This window comes from Mustela putorius, unplaced genomic scaffold (assembly GCF_011764305.1).
Source record: "Mustela putorius furo isolate JIRA1106 unplaced genomic scaffold, ASM1176430v1.1 tig00003875_pilon_pilon_pilon, whole genome shotgun sequence".
In the NCBI taxonomy this organism is placed as follows: domain Eukaryota; kingdom Metazoa; phylum Chordata; class Mammalia; order Carnivora; family Mustelidae; genus Mustela; species Mustela putorius.
Genome location: NW_025422026.1, coordinates 9,067,946 through 9,090,122, shown reverse-complemented (window position 1 = coordinate 9,090,122; position 22,177 = coordinate 9,067,946). Strand labels below are relative to the sequence as shown.

Here is a 22,177-nt window from a genome sequence, read left to right as displayed (position 1 = left end):
GGGGCTGAGGGTTGGTTATCCACCAAGCTCCCCGGGGATGCCCCCCACCACGCTCCGAAAGCCGGCCCCTAAAGGACACCTAGGTGCTGACATGAAGAAGAGGATTAAGTGACCAGTTAGCCAGTCAAACTCTTCTGACACGGGCAAGGGGAAGGCCCAGAAAGAGGTCATGGATCCTGCCCTGGTCTCGAGGAGACTCAGCCCAGGCCACCTCGCGGAGCTCCATTACCTGGATCACGTGCTTGCAGCAGCAAGAGGCCAGGTGGTGTCACGGTGAGTGCCCAGCTTCGGGGGCCAGCTTGCCTCTCTGCGAACTGTTCCCCCCACCTCGCTTTGGTCATTTGTGAAATGAAGATGCGGCGCTAACAGTACGGCCCCTCAGGGAGCCGGTGAGATTTAGCAGGTTGCGCAAGGGACCCTGCTGGGAGAAGATGTCCTGTGCTTATTTGCCTCTGGGCCAGCGTTGCAGTTCCTGAGCCTGGGACCTCAGGGGGCCCTGGGCTTCAGTGCCCTGCCCGCACAGTTGTGCAAGCACTCTTGGGTCTCCTGTTACCCGGGAGCCGGCAACAGACCAAAATAAAGGGAGGGGACGAGCGGGGAGGGCCGAGCGAGCCTCTGCAGGGAGTCTGACCAGGTCAGCTGGGAATGCCTGTCAGCCGTCCAGGGTGGCTCCTGTGTGGGCCTGGAGGTGGGTGAGTGACTCACGCTAGTGCCCTCTCCACCCCCGCGCCCAAATGCTCAGCCCTCCCCAGCCCGGGGCTCACCTAATCCCCACAGTGGGAGTCGGGGGGCCTTTGCACCCGAGCCGAGGTCTAGGGTTGCACCACGGTGACTTCACACGCAGCACCATGTGCAGCTGAGCGACCGTGCAGCCATCTCCCGCGAGGTGGGCAGCGAGGTCAGCCTGGCAGCCGCTGCCTCCCTCTAGCTCCGATCTGGCCACAGGCAGCCGCTGCCCCGGGGACCCAGCGAGGGGATGGCCGACCAGGAAGCCAGCGGGCTTCAGGTCCTGCTGCGCACGCTTCAGGTAGGAAGAGGTGGAGGGGGGTGCGGCCCGGCAGGCTGGGGCTCTGCTGGCCAGCCTGCCTCGGGGCTGTGCTCCCGCCGTCCCCTCTGGCACCAGGGACAGCGGAGCCCGGGAGCCAGCAGCAGCTCTCACCTTGAGGCTGACCTAAGTGATGCTGTGATCTTTAAATATTAACAACGACTGTGTCAATGAGTGTGTCTGCTTAAATTATTGAACCTGGTAGGATGAGAGGCTTGGGCTGAAGGACCTGGGTTTGCTAGAGGTGGGAAAGATGGAGAAAATGTCTGTATGACAAATGAAGACCTGGCAGGAGCCCTGCCAGCAACGCCTAGAAAAGCCTGGAACAAAAGGGGAGCAGGGGAGAGGACTCCTGTGGGCTTCTCTTGCTCCATGGTTATTGCAGGGGCCCCAGAGCGGGGTCTGCAGCAGGACTGCCTAGGATGCATGCGAAGCCCGCGTCTTCCCAGGTGGGATGTGGCCAGAAGGGATCGGAATCACCAGGGACGGGGCCTGGGAATCTGTCTCCTTCTGGGGGATCCTGTTCATTCCTGATTTGAAGAATTCTTGTCCTAGAATAGTAGTCTGCAAACTTGTCTGTGTGCTAGAATCACCTGCAGGGTGTTAAAAAATGGGGGCGTCTGGTACCCACTTGGCCAAATTTGGATTTGATTAGTCTGGGGAGCGACCTGAGCCCCGGAAGCTTGAAAACTCCCTCAGGGGACTCCACACGCAGCTAAGGCCCAGAACCTTCACTTTAAGGCTCGGGTAGATGCTTGCACTTAACCCGGGGCAGGGGATGCCCCACGGGAGCTGAAAAGGTCTTTTGCTACAGCATTCTAGACCTGAAGTCCATGGACGGACCTCATAAGGGGGCAGGCTTTAGGGGCTCTGGGACCCCATTCCCTGGTTCAGAAGGTAAATGTTTTGTACTGACGTTCCTCTTACCCTTCTATGAAAAGCTGTCTTAGTTTTCCTCTGATCCTTAAGGAAATCTGTATCCTAAAAAATTTAAGTACCAATACGGGGCACCTGGGTGGCTCAGTGGGTTAAGCTTCTGCCTTCGGCTCAGGTCTTGATCTCAGGGTCCTGGGATCAAGCCCCACTTCAGGCTCTCTGCTCAGTGGGGAGCCTGCTTCCCTGCTTTCTCTGCCTGCCTCTCTGCCTACTTGTGATCTCTCTGTGTCAAATAAATAAATAAAATCTTTAAAAAAAATTAAGTACCAATAAATTCTGCTTTCCAGAAGACAAAGAAACCGAGTCTGGGAAGTATAACAGCTTCCCCAAAGGTCATGAAACTACCTAATAGAGAAACTGGGACGCCCACCAAAGAACTCCCATATTCGGTAGACTTGGTGTCTCTTGACCCCTTCTCTCTGATGTATGAAAGGCAAGAATGTGTTTTAGAAGGGTTGGGGGTGGGAGTGGACCTCAAAATAAATCTGCATTTGGGCAGGTTCAATCTCCTGTATTTCCCACCAGTGGGGATTTGTAATTGATATTTAGAATGATCGCTCCAGGGCAACGCAAGATTCTCAATCATCAAAGAAAGATTTAATTATGTTCAATATACCCTACTTATTTCCCAATTAACCAGAACATTAAAATAACCGGAACATGCTTCCCCTGTGCGCCTCACTGATCAGAATCTAGCGGTTGAATTGGTTTGGCTTCCTGGCCCAGCCCTCTCCAAGTGCCTCCACCAGCCCCGTTCCCATCTTGCCAGCGGATGTCAGAGGTCTGACATACTTTAAAAAAAGAGAACAGCGGGACGCCCGGGTGGCTCAGTTGGTTGAGCAGCTGCCTTCGGCTCAGATCATGATCCCAGCGTCCTGGGATCGAGTCCCACATCGGGCTCCTTGCTCGGCAGGGAGCCTGCTTCTCCCTCTGCCTCTGCCTGCCATTCTGTCTGCCTGTGCTTGCTCTCTCCCTCTCTCTCTCTCTGATAAATAAATAAAATCTTAAAAAAAAAAGAGAGAACAGGGATACTCTGTGGAATGACATTTCGCTATGGGTTTGACGCTCAGGAGACGCTGGGTTCCTGAGAAATGTTTTGCCAAAATTCTTTCCACAGGGGAATCCCAAAGCTCTTACTAACTCAAGGCCGTCCCTCCTTCCTTGTGCACAAAGGTGATAGAAGGCTTTGTATTGCTTCTCAGACCTCTGAGGAAGACAGTGGTTACACGTGAGCAGAATGTGAATGGTGAGTTCCTTGTGTCTTTCGGGAGCACCCCAGAACATTGCCAAGGGAAAGGAGAGAGAGAGAGAGAAGGCGAACAGACAGACAAAGCAAGCACAAGGCTGACAGAGGTCCCCATGGTAAGAGAGTAGAAATCCTCACCCAAGAATATCACCCCTTCTGCCTCGTTGGGACACAATAACAAAATAAAAGGGGTCATGAAGAAATCATCCATTTCCGCAGCTTCCCTTTCATTGCGCAAACAGGAAAGGGGGAAATGATTTTTCCCACCTCAGTTGAAATGCAGGTTACCTCTGTCCTGAAGGTATGAGAATCAGATTTTCACCCAGACGTTTTCCAAGTCCCCGACTCACAGCTTGGGTTTGAGGCAGAAAATCAGATTGCGTCTCGGGGGCCTGAGTGAGGGAGAGGCAGGCCCCAGAGCAGGTGTGAGAGACAGAGGACGGGATCCTGTCCCCATTTCTGGCACTTCCCAGCTGTATGTCCTTCGGCAAGTCCCTTCGTTTCTGTGTCTGTAAAAGGGGGACAATAATAACGTTCCTCAGGGCCTTGTGCGAGGATGAAGAAAATCCATTTGACAAGGGTTTATAAACTATCAGTGGGGAACGACTGTTGAACAGTCGACTGTTCGAACGACTGTACTTTTTATGATTTCCCTGCTCGAGCGCCCACTGGAGAAGCTGGGAACGCTTGCCTCCCCTGTTCTTCAACTTGCCCTGCTCTGCTTCCTGGGTGAACTCCGACATACTTGGAAAAAAGGGAAGGTGTCTCAGTCTGTCCTGCTCTCGTCTCTCCGCGGGGTTTGAGCTAATGGGGAAGATGGGGAGCTGCCAGGGTAGCAGCAAGTGGGCTCCCCGCCAGCTCCGATGCCGCGAGTCCTCACCCGCCCGCGTCCCACAGTGTGCCAATTAACTCCCTTATCAACACATGAAAAATGTATAATTACCCGGTCAGCTTTGGCGCGCTCTGAGCCGCGAAGGGGGACACAGTTTTCTGTTTGCATTTGTACTTTATTACTTTATGTTCTAGCTGCTCACTCTGAAACCAAAGTCTGCGTCTTTGCCAAAATGTGCGTCGTGAACTCCTTTTTTCTCGACCTGGGCTCCAGGAACTTTATCTATTATGGATTGAGAGTCAGACTGTAGGATGTGAAGCTTCCTGCCTCGATTTAGCGTTAAGCTTAGGTAGTAGAAAACCCAGATGGGACAACAACTTTTCTCTCTCCCTTGGACTTCTTCCTCCAAGGATTTGCAAGATAGTAACAGGTGATTTCAGCCGCTGGGCTGAGAAGAGGGGATGAGTGAAAAAAACGGTGATTGATATGTTTCATTCACAGTGCTTAGGGGTTTTGTTTCTAAAAGATCTGCTTGAAAATTTCCTTTCTAGAATTCTCCATGGAGGATGTGGGAATATCCATGTATTGGACATCCATAGGGCCAGGTGGAGTGGAAACTGAGACTTCCCCCTGGACATAAACAAAAAGGTTTGGACAAATCAAGAGGACTTTAGGTAGAAAGCACCGTGTAGACCTTTAGAGATCACAGAAATGCTCTCTTGGGGAGTCTGAGATGGAGGGATTTGCAGAGCCCTATTTCAGCCTCAACACAAACGGGAACAGAAACTGAAGTCTGTTTTAATTTCAAGCATCAGTAGAAGCAAAGAAAAAGAAAATCCCCTAAGGACAAGTGCCAAATGAGAAAGGGACAGAATTGGCAAGAGTTAGCCTCTGTCAGTGTCTGAGGAGTGAGTTGGTGCCAGTCAAACTGGAGAATGAAGGGAATGGAGGCGTGGAGGCGGATGTTGAGCTTGGAGTGGGGAGAAGCCTTTATTTGGTGCTTTGTTCTTCCAGGACCCGTTGCTGTCACTGTTCCTTAAGTTCTTCGGAATTAGAGATTGGAACAAAACGAACATCTATTAAGGGTCCTCTCTATGCCAAGTTTTTCGCTCGTGACTTCACACCTCTCTCTGCCACCTGTGAGGGAGGTGTGGTTTTTCTCTCTTATAGACGAGACCACTGACTCCCAAGGGTTCATGAGAGAAACCTAGAAGATCCCTAGAGGAAGGATAGGAAGTGGATCTTGTCAATCCGAAGTCCTTCCAGTGGTTTGTGGTTCTTACATGACCTAGGGAATGCCCACTCATTCTTTATTTTGAGGGCACGACCTTGGCCTGATAGAACCTGAAGGTTGAGGGGATGTGGGTTCTGAATGAAAGAGAGAAGCTTATTTAGAACTAAAACCTTCCATATCTTATTTGTTATGTGGATAAATAACTCTTGATAAGGGAAGATAACACTTTTGATTTGGGTAAATTAGATATTTTCAATATCCATCCCTCTGTCCATCTCTCGACCCATCTATCCATCCTTCCTTCTATATGTCCATCCATCCATCCATCCATCCATCAATAGCTTCTATTTGCTCAGAGATCAGAGGAGACTATTTGGTAGGATGATGTATTGAGAAGGTCTTTGCCTCTTGGCTCAGTCATTCAAAACTTTTGTGCCCCAGGACAAACTACTAAACTATTCTTTACTGAAATTTTTTTTTTTAATCTGTGAAACAAGAATTATAGTACTGACTCATGGGCTTATTATAGGTTTAGATAAAAATGCATGTAAAATATGAGCATGGTGGTATGCACCCAATAGCTAATAATTACTGTAATTAAGCACAGTCCCCGCTCTCATGAAAACGTAGCATTCACGTGAAAAGGTAAGGAATGAAAAGGTTTGTAGAGCAAGTCTGCATGTGACGAATGCAATGGTAAATGTAAATATCAAAAGCAAACTCTACGGAAGTTGGGAGAAGAAACTCCTCCTGGCTGGAGGTTCAGAGAAGGCCTCAGAAAATGGGTCAGATTTCAGCAGGGAAAGGGGTGGTTCCCACATTAGGGAGAGTACGCAGTGATCTTCCTCATGTCAGGAGAGTGTGGAGAGGTTTCAGGAATTGCCATGGCACTAAATTTGAGTAAAACTGGAAGTTTATGAAGGGGAAGAAAGGAAATAGAAATGGAAGTTTGCCTAAATGTTGGAAAATCTTGAGTGCAAGCTTCAGATCTAACCAGGTCCTTGGGAATGGCTTCCTGTCTCTAAATCCAGGTGGTGGGGGCCATAGGCGAGTCAGCCAAGACAAGAGTTCTAAAGAAATTTGGACAGGGGGGTCTTTTGACATGATCGCATCCGTTTTTTTCTTGTCAGGTAATGTGACATGTTCCCCATAACCACCCCATCTCTGACCTGCCTTCTGTTCTCATCTTATTCCTACCCCTGCCCCAGCCTCCAGCCCTAACCTGCAGACCTTTCCATTTTCTTTTTTCAACCCTACACTTCACCCCAAACTGAGCCTCTCCCCATTCCTAATCCCACCTCAGGGGGAAAGCCTGGGATGAATGGAGGCTCAGGGTTTGGGGGAGGAACACTGTTTTAAACATTTTCTCTTTTTCTTCCCTTTTTTTTTTATTTGGAAGAAACAAATTATTTGAGAAGCAGCATTCAAATGTTCTTGTGTCAAAGTGGCTCTGATAACATGGTATACTCAAAGACCAGCGTTGAGTTGAAAAGTCCTATCCTCTATGAAAACACTGATTCGAAGGGGCACCTGCACCCAGATCAACAGCCTTATCAACAATAGTCAAATTATGGAAAGAGCCCCAAAGTCCATCAACTGATGAATGGATAGAGAAGATGTGGTGTATATAACTGCAGTGGAGTATTACGCAGCCATCAAAAGAATGAAACGTTGCCATTCGCAAGGACATGGATGGAACTGTAGTGTATTATACCAAGTGAAAGAAGTCAGTCAGAGAAACACAAATACCATATGATTTCACTCATATGTGGAATTTAAGTAACAAAACAGATGAACATAGGGGAAGGAAAAAGAAAAGAAAGAGAGGCAAACCATAAGAGACTCTTAACCTTAGAGAACCAACTGAGGGTTGGTGGAGGGAGGCAGGTGGGGGAAGGCTAGATGGGTGATGGGGACGAAGGAGGGCACTCGGTGTAATGAACACTGAATGTTGATCACTAAATTCTACTCCTGAAACCAATATTCCACGATATGTTAACTAACTAGAATTTAAATAAAAACTCGAAACTAACAAACAAAACAAGTGGGGTAGTTTAAAATAAGGTCACACAGAAATGTTTCTGATTAAAAAAAAAATTCGCATTACTGGTCACATGTTGAAGCAAATGGCCAACTTAGAGACCCGTACCCACAGTAGGAATCTGTAACCTGGCAACATTTACTCCACAATTTATTGTTACTAAAACTGGAGCCGCTTTAAAAAAAAAATTGTGGTAAAGTATTTGTTGTGTGAAATTCACCATTTTAATAATTCCTAAGTGTAGAGATCAGTGGCGTTAAACAATTTCACACTGTCGAGTGACCGTCACCACCATCCATCGCCAGAACTTTTTCAAGTCCCCACACTGAAACTTGGTGCCCATTAAACACTGATTTCCCTCTCCCCTTCCCCCAGCCCTTGGCCATCAGCCTTCTACTTTCTGTCTCTGAATTCGACTGTTCCAGGTTCTTCATTTGAATGGAAATCGCACAGTACTTGTCCTTTGAGTCTGGCTTACTTCACCTAGCGTGATGTTTCCACATGGACGCATTCTTACAAAAGCTGAACGGTCTCAGTCTGAGCCCTGGGAACTGGGGAAGTATGGAACCCAGGAGGGGAATCTGGTCTGTGTTACCAATTACTGAGTCTGTAAGAGTGGCACGGGCAGCTCTGAGTACGGCTGGGGGTGGGGTGGGGGGTCTCTTCATCTTTCAGAAATGGGCACAGAGAAATGCATCTTCTCGGGGGTCACCTCCAGATCCTTTTTGCTAAACCTGAAATGAAGGAAGTTGGGGGGTCTGTGGGATCTGTACTTTTCCACGGAGCGAATATTACTTCAAAGTGATAGATCTCCAAACCAGGCTGTCATGGGTGTGTAGGATGAGGCAGAGATTAATAATAGAAGAGCTTCTGGGAACGAAACAATAAGTGGAACGAAGGACATGGAAACAAACAGCATCATGGGGAGTATGTACTCAATACATATTTTTTCTTTCCTTCCCTGCCTCCCCTCTTTCTTCCCTCCCCACTTTCTTTCCTTTTTTAAATAAATTTTTGCAAACTGAATCCATTGCTGTCACTAGGACCCAGATGGAGTAACGGGGAACTCTCAGCATCCCAGAACACCCCCTTCTCTCCCTTCAGTCACTGTTCTCGCAGTGTAGATGCTAGCTAGCAGCTAGCCACGCAGCCTGGTTTCTACACCACAGATGAGTCCTACACCCTCTGTACTTACATCAATGGAACCCTGCTGCCAGCCTGCTTTGTGTCTCGCTCATCTGACTCAGCCCTGTGAGCTTCCTCTATGTTGGAGATCATTCCCGTTCTCCGTGCTGCAGACCATGGCTTGTTGTAGGAATAGACCATGATTTATCTGTCCTTTCTAGAGTTGATGGTATCAGGGATAGTTTCCTTTTCTGGGTTCTAACAAACATTGCTGCTGGGAACATTCTAGTACGTGTTTTTGTGAGTATCGGTGCGCATGCTGGAGGTGACTTGAGATGTTTTGCGGGGAGGGACCTTGTCAGCTTCCTGTTCTGTGGGTTTGGCCCCCCCTGTGTGATGCCTCTCATGGTACTAGTTCAAATAATAACTAACTTCTATTGAACAGTTGGGAGCCATGCAAATTCATTCCTCAAATGCCTTTTCTCATTTAATCCTTGCAGCAACCCTAAGAGGCAGGCAGTATCCTTATCCTCATTTTAAAGCACTGAAAGATTGGAGAGCTTGACAAGTTTCCCTCTGTCACAAAGTGAGAGCGGGGGCATCGCTGGGATTTGAGTGACGGACTCTGACATCAGTGGTATTGCTGGGTGTCAGTCGCCAGCTATATTGACTCTCTGAGGGCAAGGAAGGGCATCGAGAAGGTTCTGAACAGGTGTGCCTGCTGGGAAAATGAAGGACCTCCTCCCCCCGCCTGGCACTGGGCATCCCTGGGGAGGATAGCGACTGTCCCCACAAGGCTGGAAAGACTGGCCAAGAGGATGAAGAATGAGTGCCTAGAGCAGAGGTCAGCAAACTTGGCCAGGGCCAGGGAGCAAATTTTTGAGGATTTGTGGGCCACAGGGTCTCTGTCACAACTTCTTAATCTTGCCGCTGCTGCAGCTGTGGATGATATAGAAGTAGATGGTGTAGACAGGCATGACTGTGTTCTAGGAAATCTTTACGTGCAAAAGCAGGCAGGGGGCTGGGTTTGGCCGGTGGGCAGCGGTTTGCCGACCCCTGGTCTGGAGGCTTTCTGTCACAAGCCTGGTATGTTAGTAGCCGCAAAATGCCACGGGGGACCTCCCCTCCTCTTCCCTGGGTGTCCCGCTCTGCCCCTAGACTGCCCTTCTTGCCAAGGCAGCAGATCGAATGATGCTCTGGATGTCCGGGTCCCTCTGGGGGTGAGTCTTACAGAACCTGACGTGCCCAGTTCAGAAGCCGAGTCCTTTCTGCTGCTGTCACCTTCTCTGCTCTAGGGATCGGTGGAGGCAGTGACTGTGTCCGTCAGCCCTCTGGGCATGGGCTTCCGCGGTCATTTCCACAGCATTCTCAGCCTCACAGGTGGCGGTTCTGTTGTTGTTGCTCGCATCCCACAGCCCTACCTGCTCAGGATATGGTTAAGCCTGCACTTCTCAAACTAGGTTCTATGGAACACCAATTTCCCAGTTTCCCAGGGATCCCAACAGGTGTTTCCCTTGCAGAGGGTCTTAGGGACCGATGGTTTTGAAATGTCGTGATCAATTTACTAGAGGTCTTTACTGAAAGATCATTAATCTTAAAATCTTTTCAACTCTTTGTGTCTTTCAGCTCTCAGTTTAAATGTCTGTTTTTCAAAGAGCTGCCCTCTCTGTGGTTTGACTCTCTACATGGAACTTCTATTCTCTGGGGCGCCTGGGTGGCTCAGTTGGTTAAGCCTCTGCCTTCAGCTGGGGTTATGGTCCCAGGGTTTTGGGATCGAGTTCCCCATTGGGCTCTCGGCTCAGAGAGGAGCCTGCTTCACCTTCTGCCTGCCCCTCCCTCTGCTTGGACTCTCTCTCTCTCTCTCTGACAAATAAATAAAATCTTTAGGGGGAAAAAAGAGCTTATATTCCCTGAATAATAATATTCTTTGTGTCCTCCCTTCCATCTTCCATCAGGGTAGGAATCTCATGTGTCTTGTTCACTTCTTGTCTCTACTACCTAAAGCACTGTCTAAATCATAGTAGGTGCTCAATAAATATTTGTTAATCAAATAATTAAAGGTACATGGTATGTTAAGTTGGGGATTTAATATGTAACATTTTCAAACTGTTTTGGGGACGAGATAATTTTTATGGCAAAATCCCACTTGTATCTCACAGGACATTAGGGAAACATGGAACACATTTGGGAAATGACAGTCATAGGCCAATGCTATGTTAAATCATGTGAGTCTGTGAAGGTCGAATTTCCCCTGGTCTGGAAACAACCTCTGGCATGCTGAAACTATTCTGATCTGAGTGGCTGCAAAGGTCACTCCTTGGGAGACCTAGAGTCATTCCTCTATTCAGTGAATTCTACTAGCTGATGACTCCACCGCCTGTCCGCTGGTCTGGAGTAGATATGAATTCTGGTCCTTAATAAGGAGAAAGAATATAAGAAGCAGACATGGAGGTTTAGTAGAAGTTTCTTCCTAGAGGTCAAGAGAGCCATTCTGCTTCTGATCAGGATGCCAGGTGGTGATAAGGATGGCATTAGTCTCAGGTTTCAGATGAAAGGCAAGGTCAGATTTCACAGTTGGGGTATCTGATGAAGCTTTCCCTCAGGGACTTGGGGAGAAGGCAGCATCTGCAATAAATGTCAGTAATGAATTCTCTCCCTATCCTGCCGGAAAAAAAAACCCCAAACAAACCCAAGTGGCGTTAACATCTCTAATCTCTGGATCCCACCGATCAGTACAGTTCAATGCCCTGCATTTCTGAATACTAATCATCCTTATCCCGTCCCTCTAAAGACTCAAATTAATGCAACTAGTTCCTATGACAATACAGGTATCTTTCACTTTTCATAATAGAAAGAGGTTATGAGCAAATCACCTTTTCTCCTTGACTTTCACTATTAAATCATAAAATATATATTATACATCCTCATGTATACTGGTATATATCATACATACATATCTACCTATCTATCTATATCTATATATTTATACATAAATATGTAATGTTCTAAAGAAAAAAGATTCCCCAGGGGCACCTGGGTGGCTCAGTTGGTTAAGCAACAGCCTTTGGCTCAGGTCATGATCCCAGAGTCTCAGGATCGAGTCCCGCCTCAGGCTCCCAGCTCCACAGAAAGTCTGCTTCTCCCGCCAACCTTCTCCTCTCTCATGCTCTCTCTCACTGTCTCTCCCTCAAATAAATAAAATCTTAAAAAGAAAAAGATTCCCAAATGACAAGCTAAAATTTTGGACTGAGGAAGAAAGAAAGATGATGATAATATTTGAAGAAAAATGGGTATAAAAATTGAAGGAGTGTTTTTTGCTGCAAGCCGCTCCCACATTTGCTGAGCTCTTACTATATGCCAAGAATTATTCTAAGCACTTTACATGTATGTTTTCAGGCAACCTCACAAGACTCCTAGTGGGGTACAATTATTATCCTCATTTTACAGATGAGGAACACAAGGCGCTTGCTCCCTGTAAGTAGCAGAATCAGGATTTGAACCCAGGCACAGCCGGGCTCCAGACTGCTATTAATTAACCGCTATTTCTTAATCAGGTAAAGCATCTCTTCTCCTTTGATCTGTCCTTGTTACCACTAGACATTTTTTTTCCTGATTGAAGAGGTATTACAAGAGGGATGGAGTTGAAGGGTATTAAGAGGTATAAACTTCCAGTTATAAAATAAGCTTAAGTCATGGAGATGAAAGGTACAGCATAGGGAATAGAATCCATGACAGTGTAATAATGTTGTATGGTGACAGATGGTCACTATGCTGAATGTCGAGAGCATTGGGTAATGTATAGAATGGCTGTATCACTATGTTTTAGACCTGAAACTTAGGTAACAGTGTGTATCAACCATACTTAAATAATATCAAATGAAAAAAGTAATGTAGGCTCATTCTTTTTTTTTTTAAAGATTTTATTTATTTATTTGACACAGAGAAAGAGAGATCACAAGTAGGCAGAGAGAGAGAGAGAGAGAGAGAGAGAGGGAAGCAGGCTCCCCGCTGAGCAGAGAGCCCAATGCGGGGCTCGATCCCAGGACCCTGAGATCATGACCTGAGCCAAAGGCAGAGGCTTAACCCACTGAGCCACCCAGACACCCATTAGGCTCATTCTTATAAACATTTAATGAACACATAGATATAAATTATAGGGAGTAACCCTCCCCCCTCCCGCATCAAGTCCTGCTCCAAAAGATAACCCCGCAAGGGTCTGCCCTCAATTTTTTTAGATGGTTATATACATGCGGCAATATGTATGTTTCTACAACTATGTAACTATGTCTGTATCATTTTAACCCCCTGTTGTTCAGTTTGTTTTTCCTACACATCTGTATAGCTGAGCATCTTTCAAGCCAACACATAATAGACCCAGCTCAATATTTTGTGGTAATTATATAGTAGTTTAGTATATGGATGTGCCATAATATAAATAAAGAGAAGTGCATTTTCTTCTAGGGTTTCACTTGAATTTGACTCTATGTTTTTTCTTGTTTGATATTAGATATGTTACGTTTCAGTAGTCAACTTCACCAAACTCTTCTTTCATGGGTGATTATTATTACCGTTTTTGTAGGCACTGTTATATTGGTTTCCGGTGTATGATAGAGTGATTCAACAATCATGACAAGTGCTCTTCTCAATTTTCATGGATTATTTTTGTCCATGAGACATTTCTCCCCCAGGGTCTTCCTTTTACACCTAATGATGTTTCAATTTAACCCTGTTCCCTTCTCTTTTCTTAAGTGTTCCTACTTTCAAAGAGCTGCCCTTCCAAAACCACACTTCACCAGTATGTGGCAAAAGAGTTAAATTTATGTTTTTCACATTTCTTTCCTGGAAGATCCCAGTTCTGTAGCATCCAATAGAGTTCTGCTTCATAATATTTGGAAGCTTTACATTTGACATAAATGTTTCTTTAAAATGAACGCAAAAAGGTTTCTTGGCTGGATTTCAGGAGGCCAGAGTTGATTTTGGATGCTGCCACTGATTTTCTGTTAGACTTGAATCCCCTGGGCCAGCATCCTCTATGTTTTGATGGTTTTCAGACTTCAGTGCTAGGAGATTTTCCCAGCAATATCATCTGCTTCTTTGCTATATTATGACTCTCTTGTTATGGTTCATTCATTTATTAAACAACTCTCTTGTGCCAGAGCCTGTACTAGGTAATGGGTGGCAAGATTCTCAGAATATTATCAGCCAGGCACTATCCTGTTGAAAGTCTTCCAAATGCTAACGACTAATGTCAGGAAGAATGAGATCCAGAATGCTGTGGTCACACCTGTCCCCCTCTGCTCCATGGACCATTCTATCCTGGTGTGACTGGCTGAGAACACATTATTAGCATCACTCCAAGTCTCTGGAGGGAGATCAGAAGACTCAGCAGCTGTAGTATGTTCAGCTATACCTATGCACCTTTGTTAATTTGTATGTAGTCTTTTTTTAAAAAACTAAAGGGCAGTGATTCTCAATCTTTCTTTCTTTCTTTCTTTCTTTTCTTTCTTTCTTTCTTTCTTTCTTTCTTTCTTTCTTTCTTTTTTTAATTCCTGGAAGCAGGGTATCACAGTTCACTTTTTGATGGCATTGAAGTCTAAAGACACTTTCCCCAGATAAATGCATGAACAAACTTTTGCAAATAATTTCAGGTTTCACTTTTCGAAAGTGTTTATTTGGGTCTGTTTCATGGCATGGAGCTCTCCAAAGTCAGATCAGTAGAGGCAAGTTCTGATTGCACAAGAGAAACCCCACAACTCTGTCCAATTAAGTCATTTCCCTCATGTCTCCAAACTGGGCATAATATTCTTTATTTTTTTTTAAGATTTTTATTCATTTATTTGAGAGAGAAAGAGAGCACAAGCAGGGGGAGGGACAGAAGGAGAGGGAGAGTGAGAGAGAGAGAGAAGCAGACTCTTTAAGTGGAGAGCTCATTATGGGGCTTGATTCCAGGACCCTGAGATCATGACCTGAGCCAAAGTCAGACACTCAACCAACTGAGCCACCCCGGCACCCCTGGGCACAATATCCTTACTTCCAAATCATGACTTAGTCCTATATCTTTCATTCCTGATCTATGCTTGTGAAAATCACAAATACCTTTGCTGGATCAACTGAAATGTTAATTTCCTTCCAAACAAAACAAAACAAAACCAAAAACAAACCAAACCCCAAAAACCAAAAACCAAAAAAAACCACCCTTCTCTGATAACCCGAGTAGATAGCTCTCCCTCCTCTGAACCTGCAAGCCTCTGTACTCTCAAATCATCTGTTCTTTGCTTTTTTATAAATATTAGTATTCTAGATGTTCTTTGTCTATTCAATAAACTTTTATTAGGCATTGGGAATCCCAAAATAAATATGACCTGGTCATTGTCCTTGGAGAACACACAGCACGAAGAGGAATCAGATATACATTTGAGAATTTCCTGAAAGTTGCAGACCCTCTCCCTAGACAAGCCTGTGTATACACTTTAACCAAGCACGTAAATCTTAGAGGATTTGCCTACAGTTTGAATAAGAATCTGTGCCATGTGATTGCTCAGGTCGACATAGGAACAAGTGATTATACGGCATTATTAAAAGTGAAGAGATAACAACATACCCCGTATATTTCTGGAAGAAGGGGAATCTCAAACAATCTCTAACCTTCCATGAACTTCTCCTAAGGAATAGATTAGATAATTCAGAACAACCCTTGCACTGGACCCAGTTAAAAAGTGTGGATAAAATAGGAATACTTTTTCTAAAGAGTTTTAATATTCTAATAAGGTAATGAACACTTAATGTATTGAGGTCAGGAGAGGTGGGCAACTCAGAGAGATGAGCAAAATTGTGGCTCTTCTGTCTTGGGAGTCATTTACTGTTTTGGAAGGTGTGGTTGGAAAGACCGAGTTGTGTATATATTCTGTAGCTCTGCACACCTAGAACAACAAGAGTTAAGACATAGGACTTGCCGAGAATGGGGACCCTGGCCAACTACTCCTTGCTTTTGAGCTAATACCCAATGGCCTGCTTCCTAAAAGTAAAAGTGAACTAGACATTATCTAATTTTCACGTCGAGCCATTCTTTACCTTATCTTGGTGGCCCAGAAATATCTTCAGAATTGAACAGGTGGTCTCAGATTTCTAGAGCCCCTGTATGGCTGGAAGTACCAATTAAAATCTCGTTAGTGAAAGAAAATGTCACACGAGGTCTTGCATCAGTTCTACCAATAATTTGAAAACTAGGCACAAGGGAAATAAATCAGTATAAGTAAATACCAGCAGAAATAACACGACAGAGTTAGACCCACCAGGGCTCCAGAAACTGGAATTACCAGACCCAGAATGTAAGGGAGCTTTGGTTACTATATCCAGAGAGAGTAAGGGCAAGTGTAAAAAATTTGGCAGTGAACTATAATCCATCAAAAGTGATATATGAAGATCTGAAAAGGAACCAAGTGGAAATTCTTGAACTGAAAAATAATAATTTCAATTACAAAATGAAGAACTCAATGGGGGAGGGAGGTTCAACTGCAGATGAGACTTGAGTAAAGAAAGAATTGAAATTCAGGTCATTAGCAATTATCCAGAACTTAGCACAAAAGGTCTAAAGAATTGAACATGCAGAAGGGCAGGTAGGAGCCAAAGAAGACAGAGTGAGAAGGTCAAAGCTTACATTTAGCTGAAGTTCTGGCAGGGTAGGACAGAATGAAGCAGTGGTCTTTAAAGGGAGCGTGATAGAGAGTCCCCAACCATCAAGATGCTCTCCATTCCTTGAAAACAGCCACAGTGCCTGACTCAAGTCTGTGCTCCCCCAAAAAACTAGAAGTATTTGATTGTTTGTTGAGGTTGTCAGGTGAGGAAACTTCCTTATGTTCTATTTCATTTTGCATTTTCAGAATTACATCGGAAGTTCTTTTAAAATAGTATATCTTTAAAACAATATTAGGAAATCACTGTCTGATGGAGACAAACATTCAAATAACCAAATCTTTGTATTTGCAATTGCCACTTCAAAAGGTAGAACTTAATCTACAGCTGATGTTGTGTTTGAAGTTGCAGTTCTCGTTTGCGGTCCGATGATTTATTTCTGATCAAAAAATCTTCTCAAACTCGTTTATGTTATCTATTATGCTCCATTTGGTTCCTTTGCTATTTAAGCTTTATAGCAGACTTTGGCAATGAGTTATCAATTCTAATCTGGTCACAACTAATTCAAGTATTCTATTTACTTGCCTTTGCACTATTCCCTTTAATGATATGGTATTCTGATAAGTAACTTTATGTTTTCCTTTAAAATAGGAAACATGATGTTTTATAAGCTCCCTGGGAGATAGATTTGAAGACAGAGATCTTGCAGGAGGTTTCCTGGAGCGTGTCTGGGGTCCACACATTGGGGGAAACAAGGAAACAGGATCAGACAGAGGGACAAGTCCAACCCCCAGTGTAGTCACAGCAAAATTTCCAGCTGATCTCTCAGGGAGTTCTGGAACTCAGAAGGTCCTTTAGAAATTGTCCTGTTGTTTAGCGCGTGGGTGGGACTTTATGCCTCTGCCCCAGCACTGGGGACCCATTGTTGGACACAGGCTGTTTCCAGATATGGGACATGTCCTTAGAGACTCTCTAGCTCATCTCAATTCCCAGAGGGGGATGAATGAGAGGGGCCAATGAGTAAGGTTCCCTCTGGGTGGGAGTGGGGGAGAGGTGTGCCTCAGTCCTGAGGGGGAGACCCAGGAGACCCACCAGCATCATCTATGATGCATGATGACTGATAAGACAGGACATCAGGAGACCTAAGTTTGAATCCTACCTTTGCTGCTAAACAACTGTGTGATCTGGACAAAGGCTTGAACACTCCGAGGCATAGTTCCTCATCTTTAAAATAAGGAATAGGGGCACCTGGATGGCTCAGTCAGTTAAGCGTTTGCCTTCGGCTCTGGTCATGATTCCGGAGTCCTGGGATTGAGCCCCACATCGGGCTTTCTGCTCAGCGGGGAGCCTGCTTCCCCCTCCCTCTCTCTGCCTCTCTGCTACTTGTGATCTCTGTCTCTCTCCGTCAAATAAATAAATAAAATCTTTTAAAAAAATAATAAAATAAAATAAGGAGTAGATGGAGCACGTGGGTGGCTCAGTCATACGGTGTCTGCCTTTGGCTCCAGTCATGATCTCAGGGTCCTGGGATTGAGGTCCACATGGGGCTCTCTGCTCAGCGGGGAGCCTGCTTCTCCCTCTCTGCCTGCCTCTCTGCCTGTGATCTGTCAAACAAATAAAATCTTCAAAAAAAATTTTTTTTAAATCATTTAATGAGTTAATGAGCCAGTGGATGGCTCAGTGGGTTAAAGCCTCTGCCTTCGGCTCAGGTCATGATCCCAGGGTCCTGGGATCAAGCCCCAAGTCAGGCTGCCTGCTCAGCAGGGAGCCTACTTCTCCCTCTCCCACTCCTCCTGCTTGTGTTCTCTCTTTTTGCTGAGTCTCTCTTTGTCAAACAAATAAATAAAATCTTGAAAAAAATAAAATAAAGAATAGGAACGAGGTCAGTTTTTCCTCCACTCTAGTTATTTGCATGTGCCGGATCCATGCTTATTTTTTTCATACACTTAGATCTGCAATACTGTTACTCAACACTATTGTTTATGTAACATGGTTTCTTTCCAGTAAATGTATTCATTTTGCCTTCACTGCAGGTGGCACTTTACATGCAACCATAAATATAGCAGTAGCTTTTAGCACAAATAGGAAGTGGTCGCAAAAATAAATTTAATTATAAATAACACAATGCCATCAAAGTCAAGGAAACACGGTTACCTGTGGACTCTCTCAGCCTGCGACCTGTCTTTTCCAAAAAGACCAGCAGCTGTTGGAGAGGAATTGGAAATACATTAACAACTAAGACTTTAACAGACATTTCCCAAAATAAGAATATACACTTTACGGAGAAGAAACATTTTTCTCCATGTGATTCAGTGATATTTAATGCTATGTTTCCTGTGGCACCAAATCCAGGTAATATTGTCTCAGTAGGGGGTTTCTGACCTTTCCAGAGAATCCTGGATTAGGCAGTTTGTTGGGTAAAAGCATCTTATCCCATGATTCTCTCTTTGCATGACAGGAGTGTTGGGGAGAAGATGTGTATGAGTTATCATTTTTTTTTAAGGTCATACATTTATTAGACTTAGTACTGGCTTCAAGATGGAGGAATTAAATTTGTCCGTTAGGGTGCCTAATATTATGAAAACACCTTATCTGAGATGTAGCCACGGTGACAAGAAATGAGAATCTAGTGCTTTAGTCCTTCCAGTCTTCTTGGAAAAAGGAGCCTTTCATAGAAGGTAGACACCCTCTCCTTGAGCAGCCCAGCACAGCCTACCTTGTGCCCCAGCGTCTCCTCCTCAAGAGGGGTCAACCCCAAGTAGCAGCTGTAGGATGCTCTTCTCCTGAGAACATGAATTTCTCGTTCAGATGCCTTTTCCCCATTGACCAAGGGCTCACCAATTTATCCTGGGACATTGAGGCTTTCACAGGAGGAGCCTAGAAAATTTTCCTTCCCGTGATCTTTCTGGAAGATATCAGAGCCCGCACTGAGCTGTCCCAACCTGCCGTCCTGCTTTCAGACTTCTCTCACTTCTGCACATGTTGGATACACTCAGGAGTGGAGCTTTGAGTTTCCTCTAGAATTACAGCTGTTGGGGCATTGGGGAGCTCTGTCAGCTAAGCCTCTGCCTTCAGCTCAGGTCATGATCCCAGGGTCCTGGGATCGAGTCCCTCTCCAGGCTTCCTGCCTGGAGATCCTGCTTCTCCCTCTCCCTCTGCTCCTCCCACTGCTCATGCGTGCTCTCTCTCTCTCTCTCAAATAAGTAAATAAATAAAATCTAGGGGCACCTGGGTGGCTCAGTCATCAAGCAGCTGCCTTCGGCTCAGGTTATGATCCCAGGGTCCAGGGATCGAGTCCCGCATCGGGCTCCCTGTTCAGTGGGAAGCCTGCTTCTCCCTCTCCCACTCCCCCTGCTTGTGTTTCCTCTCTCACTGTGTCTCTCTCTGTCCAGTAAATAAACAAAATCTTCAAAAGAAATATAGAATTTCAGCTGTATTCTAAGTTTCACTAGGGTCACTCTTCCTGATTCTTTGTTCAACTGCTGGTAACAGATATTTTATCCCAATCTTGGGCTTCCTTTAATTCCCGAATGTTAGGATTTGGCATCTCCTACTGAATTCACCTAAACTAGTGAACCCCAGGGTGCCTAGAATTTGAGGTCGGTAAGTGTTGTCAGTAATTTCTCCCATAATTAAATTAAGAAAATTGTCATCCTTGAGGCTCGTGAAGGCACACCCCTCTTTTAGTTAAACGAACATTCTGAAAATTCCTGAGGAATTGGGACCATGGGGCTCTTTGCTTCTAGCGTAAAACCAGTTTAAGTCCATGTATACATAATGATGATAACGGCGATCATTATCCTAATAGTGGAGGAGGAAGAAGGTGAGGCTGAGGAGAAGGGGGTACAAGAGGAGGAGACCAGAGAGACAGAAAGGGGAGAGCTTTACCGAGCACATACTAGTTCCAGTGTGATCCTTTGCCTTTCCCAAGGGTAGGGCTGACAGTCTCTGTTTCTTGCTGTTTTGTTTTAAAAAATATTTTATTTTTTTTTTAAAGTCATCTCTACACCCAACACGAGGCTCACTCCTACAATCCCAAGAACAAGAGTTGTGCGCTCTGCTGACTGAGCCAGCCAGGCGCCCTGATTTTCTTTGAATGCAGATGCCTCTGCCTGATGAAATGATCCCCCAAGATCTAGATAGAGTGCAGGTGCGACCGAGCATCTGGTGTCTCTTATTCCCTTCTAGACCAGCCAATATCAGTAATTTTTATGGCTCTCTCTGTCTCTTGGAATATAGTCAGTCCTCAGGCCTGATTCAACAAGTTTGTGAAAGTGAGTTAGTTTTATAGATATGGTTTTATTTGGTGTGACTTACACGTCACATGGAATATGTGGTCTTTACAGAATGACCTGCCAAGTCAGCCCTCCGGTTTCTTCCGTCTCATCTGAGAATCATTTTTCTCTTTACCTCCAAATGTCTTGCTCCCCATGCTGTCATTTAATTCTGAGAATGGCACAGAGACAAAATGTATATGAGTAATAATTCACAAATAAATGTGTGTTCAGTCTGATGCGTGGGTAACTTCTCCTGTGTCTTGTGAGCTAGTGTTCGGTTTTGTCGAGCGCTTGGATATGCAGAGAACAAGATTGTTCGATATTCATGAATGTGGTGCTTACATTACAAGTGCTTGATCTTTGTAAGATTTGGTTCATTGAATTGTTTTTAGGAGAGCTACATTCCCCATTGCTCAGAACAAAAATGCATTTGGATGTACTCAAAGTACCCGTGGGCAAAGCAATTTTCATGCATGGTATGCTGGGGGTCATGAAGATGGAAGGCTGATACAACGTAGAAGATCTCTGGACCTATCTAGGGGCCTAATCAAGCCAGGAAACCTCCATTTGGGGGAAACCCATGTCTTTTCACTCGATTCCAGTGGTCATCCACCAGGAAAATTTTGTGCCCCCCTCCCCCAGGGGACAATTGGCAATGCCTGGAGACTATATTGGTTGTCACAATGGCGGGGATGCCATTGGCTCAACATCCTATAATGCTTAGATCCCAATGCTGCTAAATGCTAAGTGTCCTAGGATACACAGACTCCTGCTCCCTGCCACCCCAATAAAGAATTACTCAGCTTAACACGTTGATACCACCGAGAGTCAAGTCCTGTTCTATTCGATCAACACTTTATTCTTTTTACTAATCAAGGCTGAAATTTAACATGGCACCATACCAGAGAGCACAGTGTAATTTCGTCCACATAATGCTTTCTCTGAGAAAGATGGTGATACTGTCCTTGCTAATTCTTGGAGTTGCTCATAGAAGAATCAGGCCAGTGAGTCTCAGGACATTTTCTCTCCTGAGCCATCTGCTCCTCGCTCCCCTCTGGCAATGTGCTGCCGAGCCCTGAGAACCAATTGGCAGTAATCAATGTGATTTGCTTTGATGCGTTCCTGGGGCCTGAGGAATTGTTGAACCCTTGAATGACACATGCCTGGAGGCAAAGAGTAATATAAGTCACAAAGGGAAGAAGGAGACCAATTAGAGTTGATTAGAAACAGAACACTCTGTGGGAAATATATGAAGCCCAAAATCATTCAGGAAGATCCTGGCTTGCCAAAAAGCAGAGATGGACGCAGTGTCCTCTGGTTTACAAGCACACAGGAGACCACAGGACGAGGTGAACCAGGAGAACTTTATAAACACTTTGGTTCTCCATGATTTCTTTCCTGTTCTTCTGTTTTCTGCAGCATGATGGAAGACTGTAGAGCTTAATTTTGATCTGTCATGACCAGACAGTGGAATTAGCTTCAGAGAGAGCTGAATTTCAATCTTAGTTCTACACATACAAATTATGGGCTCTTGGGCAAGTGACCTAACTTCTTCAAATCTTGGTTTCCTCACCTACCAGATGGGGAACATGATACCCACCTGTCATGAAGAAGGAAGGAGAGTGTTTGGGAACATGCTGGGCTGTCTGGGCACACGTAAGATGCTTGAGGAATAGTCACCTGCTTCTTTCTCCCCTGCAGCTGGAGTGGGGCCAACTCTCGCCATCCCACCAAAATGTTGAGCTTCTCAGAGCACTTATTTGGAAGTCTTTTGGGTGTGCAAGCCATGATCTAGAATTTTCAGTCGGG

The 22,177-nt window shown here is 45.2% G+C and overlaps 1 protein-coding gene across 1 annotated transcript in view; it reads left to right on the top strand.

Annotated features, from left to right (window-relative positions):
* Window positions 1-664: 664 nt before the first annotated feature.
* The window catches only part of AGBL1 (AGBL carboxypeptidase 1), a 727,538-nt gene continuing 706,025 nt past the window's right edge, over window positions 665-22,177 (top strand). The window contains exon 1 of the mRNA XM_004774140.2: window positions 665-1,027. Within this exon, the coding sequence (XP_004774197.2) occupies window positions 977-1,027 (51 nt within the window). The 5' untranslated portion in view covers window positions 665-976. The remainder of the gene's footprint in view (window positions 1,028-22,177) is intronic.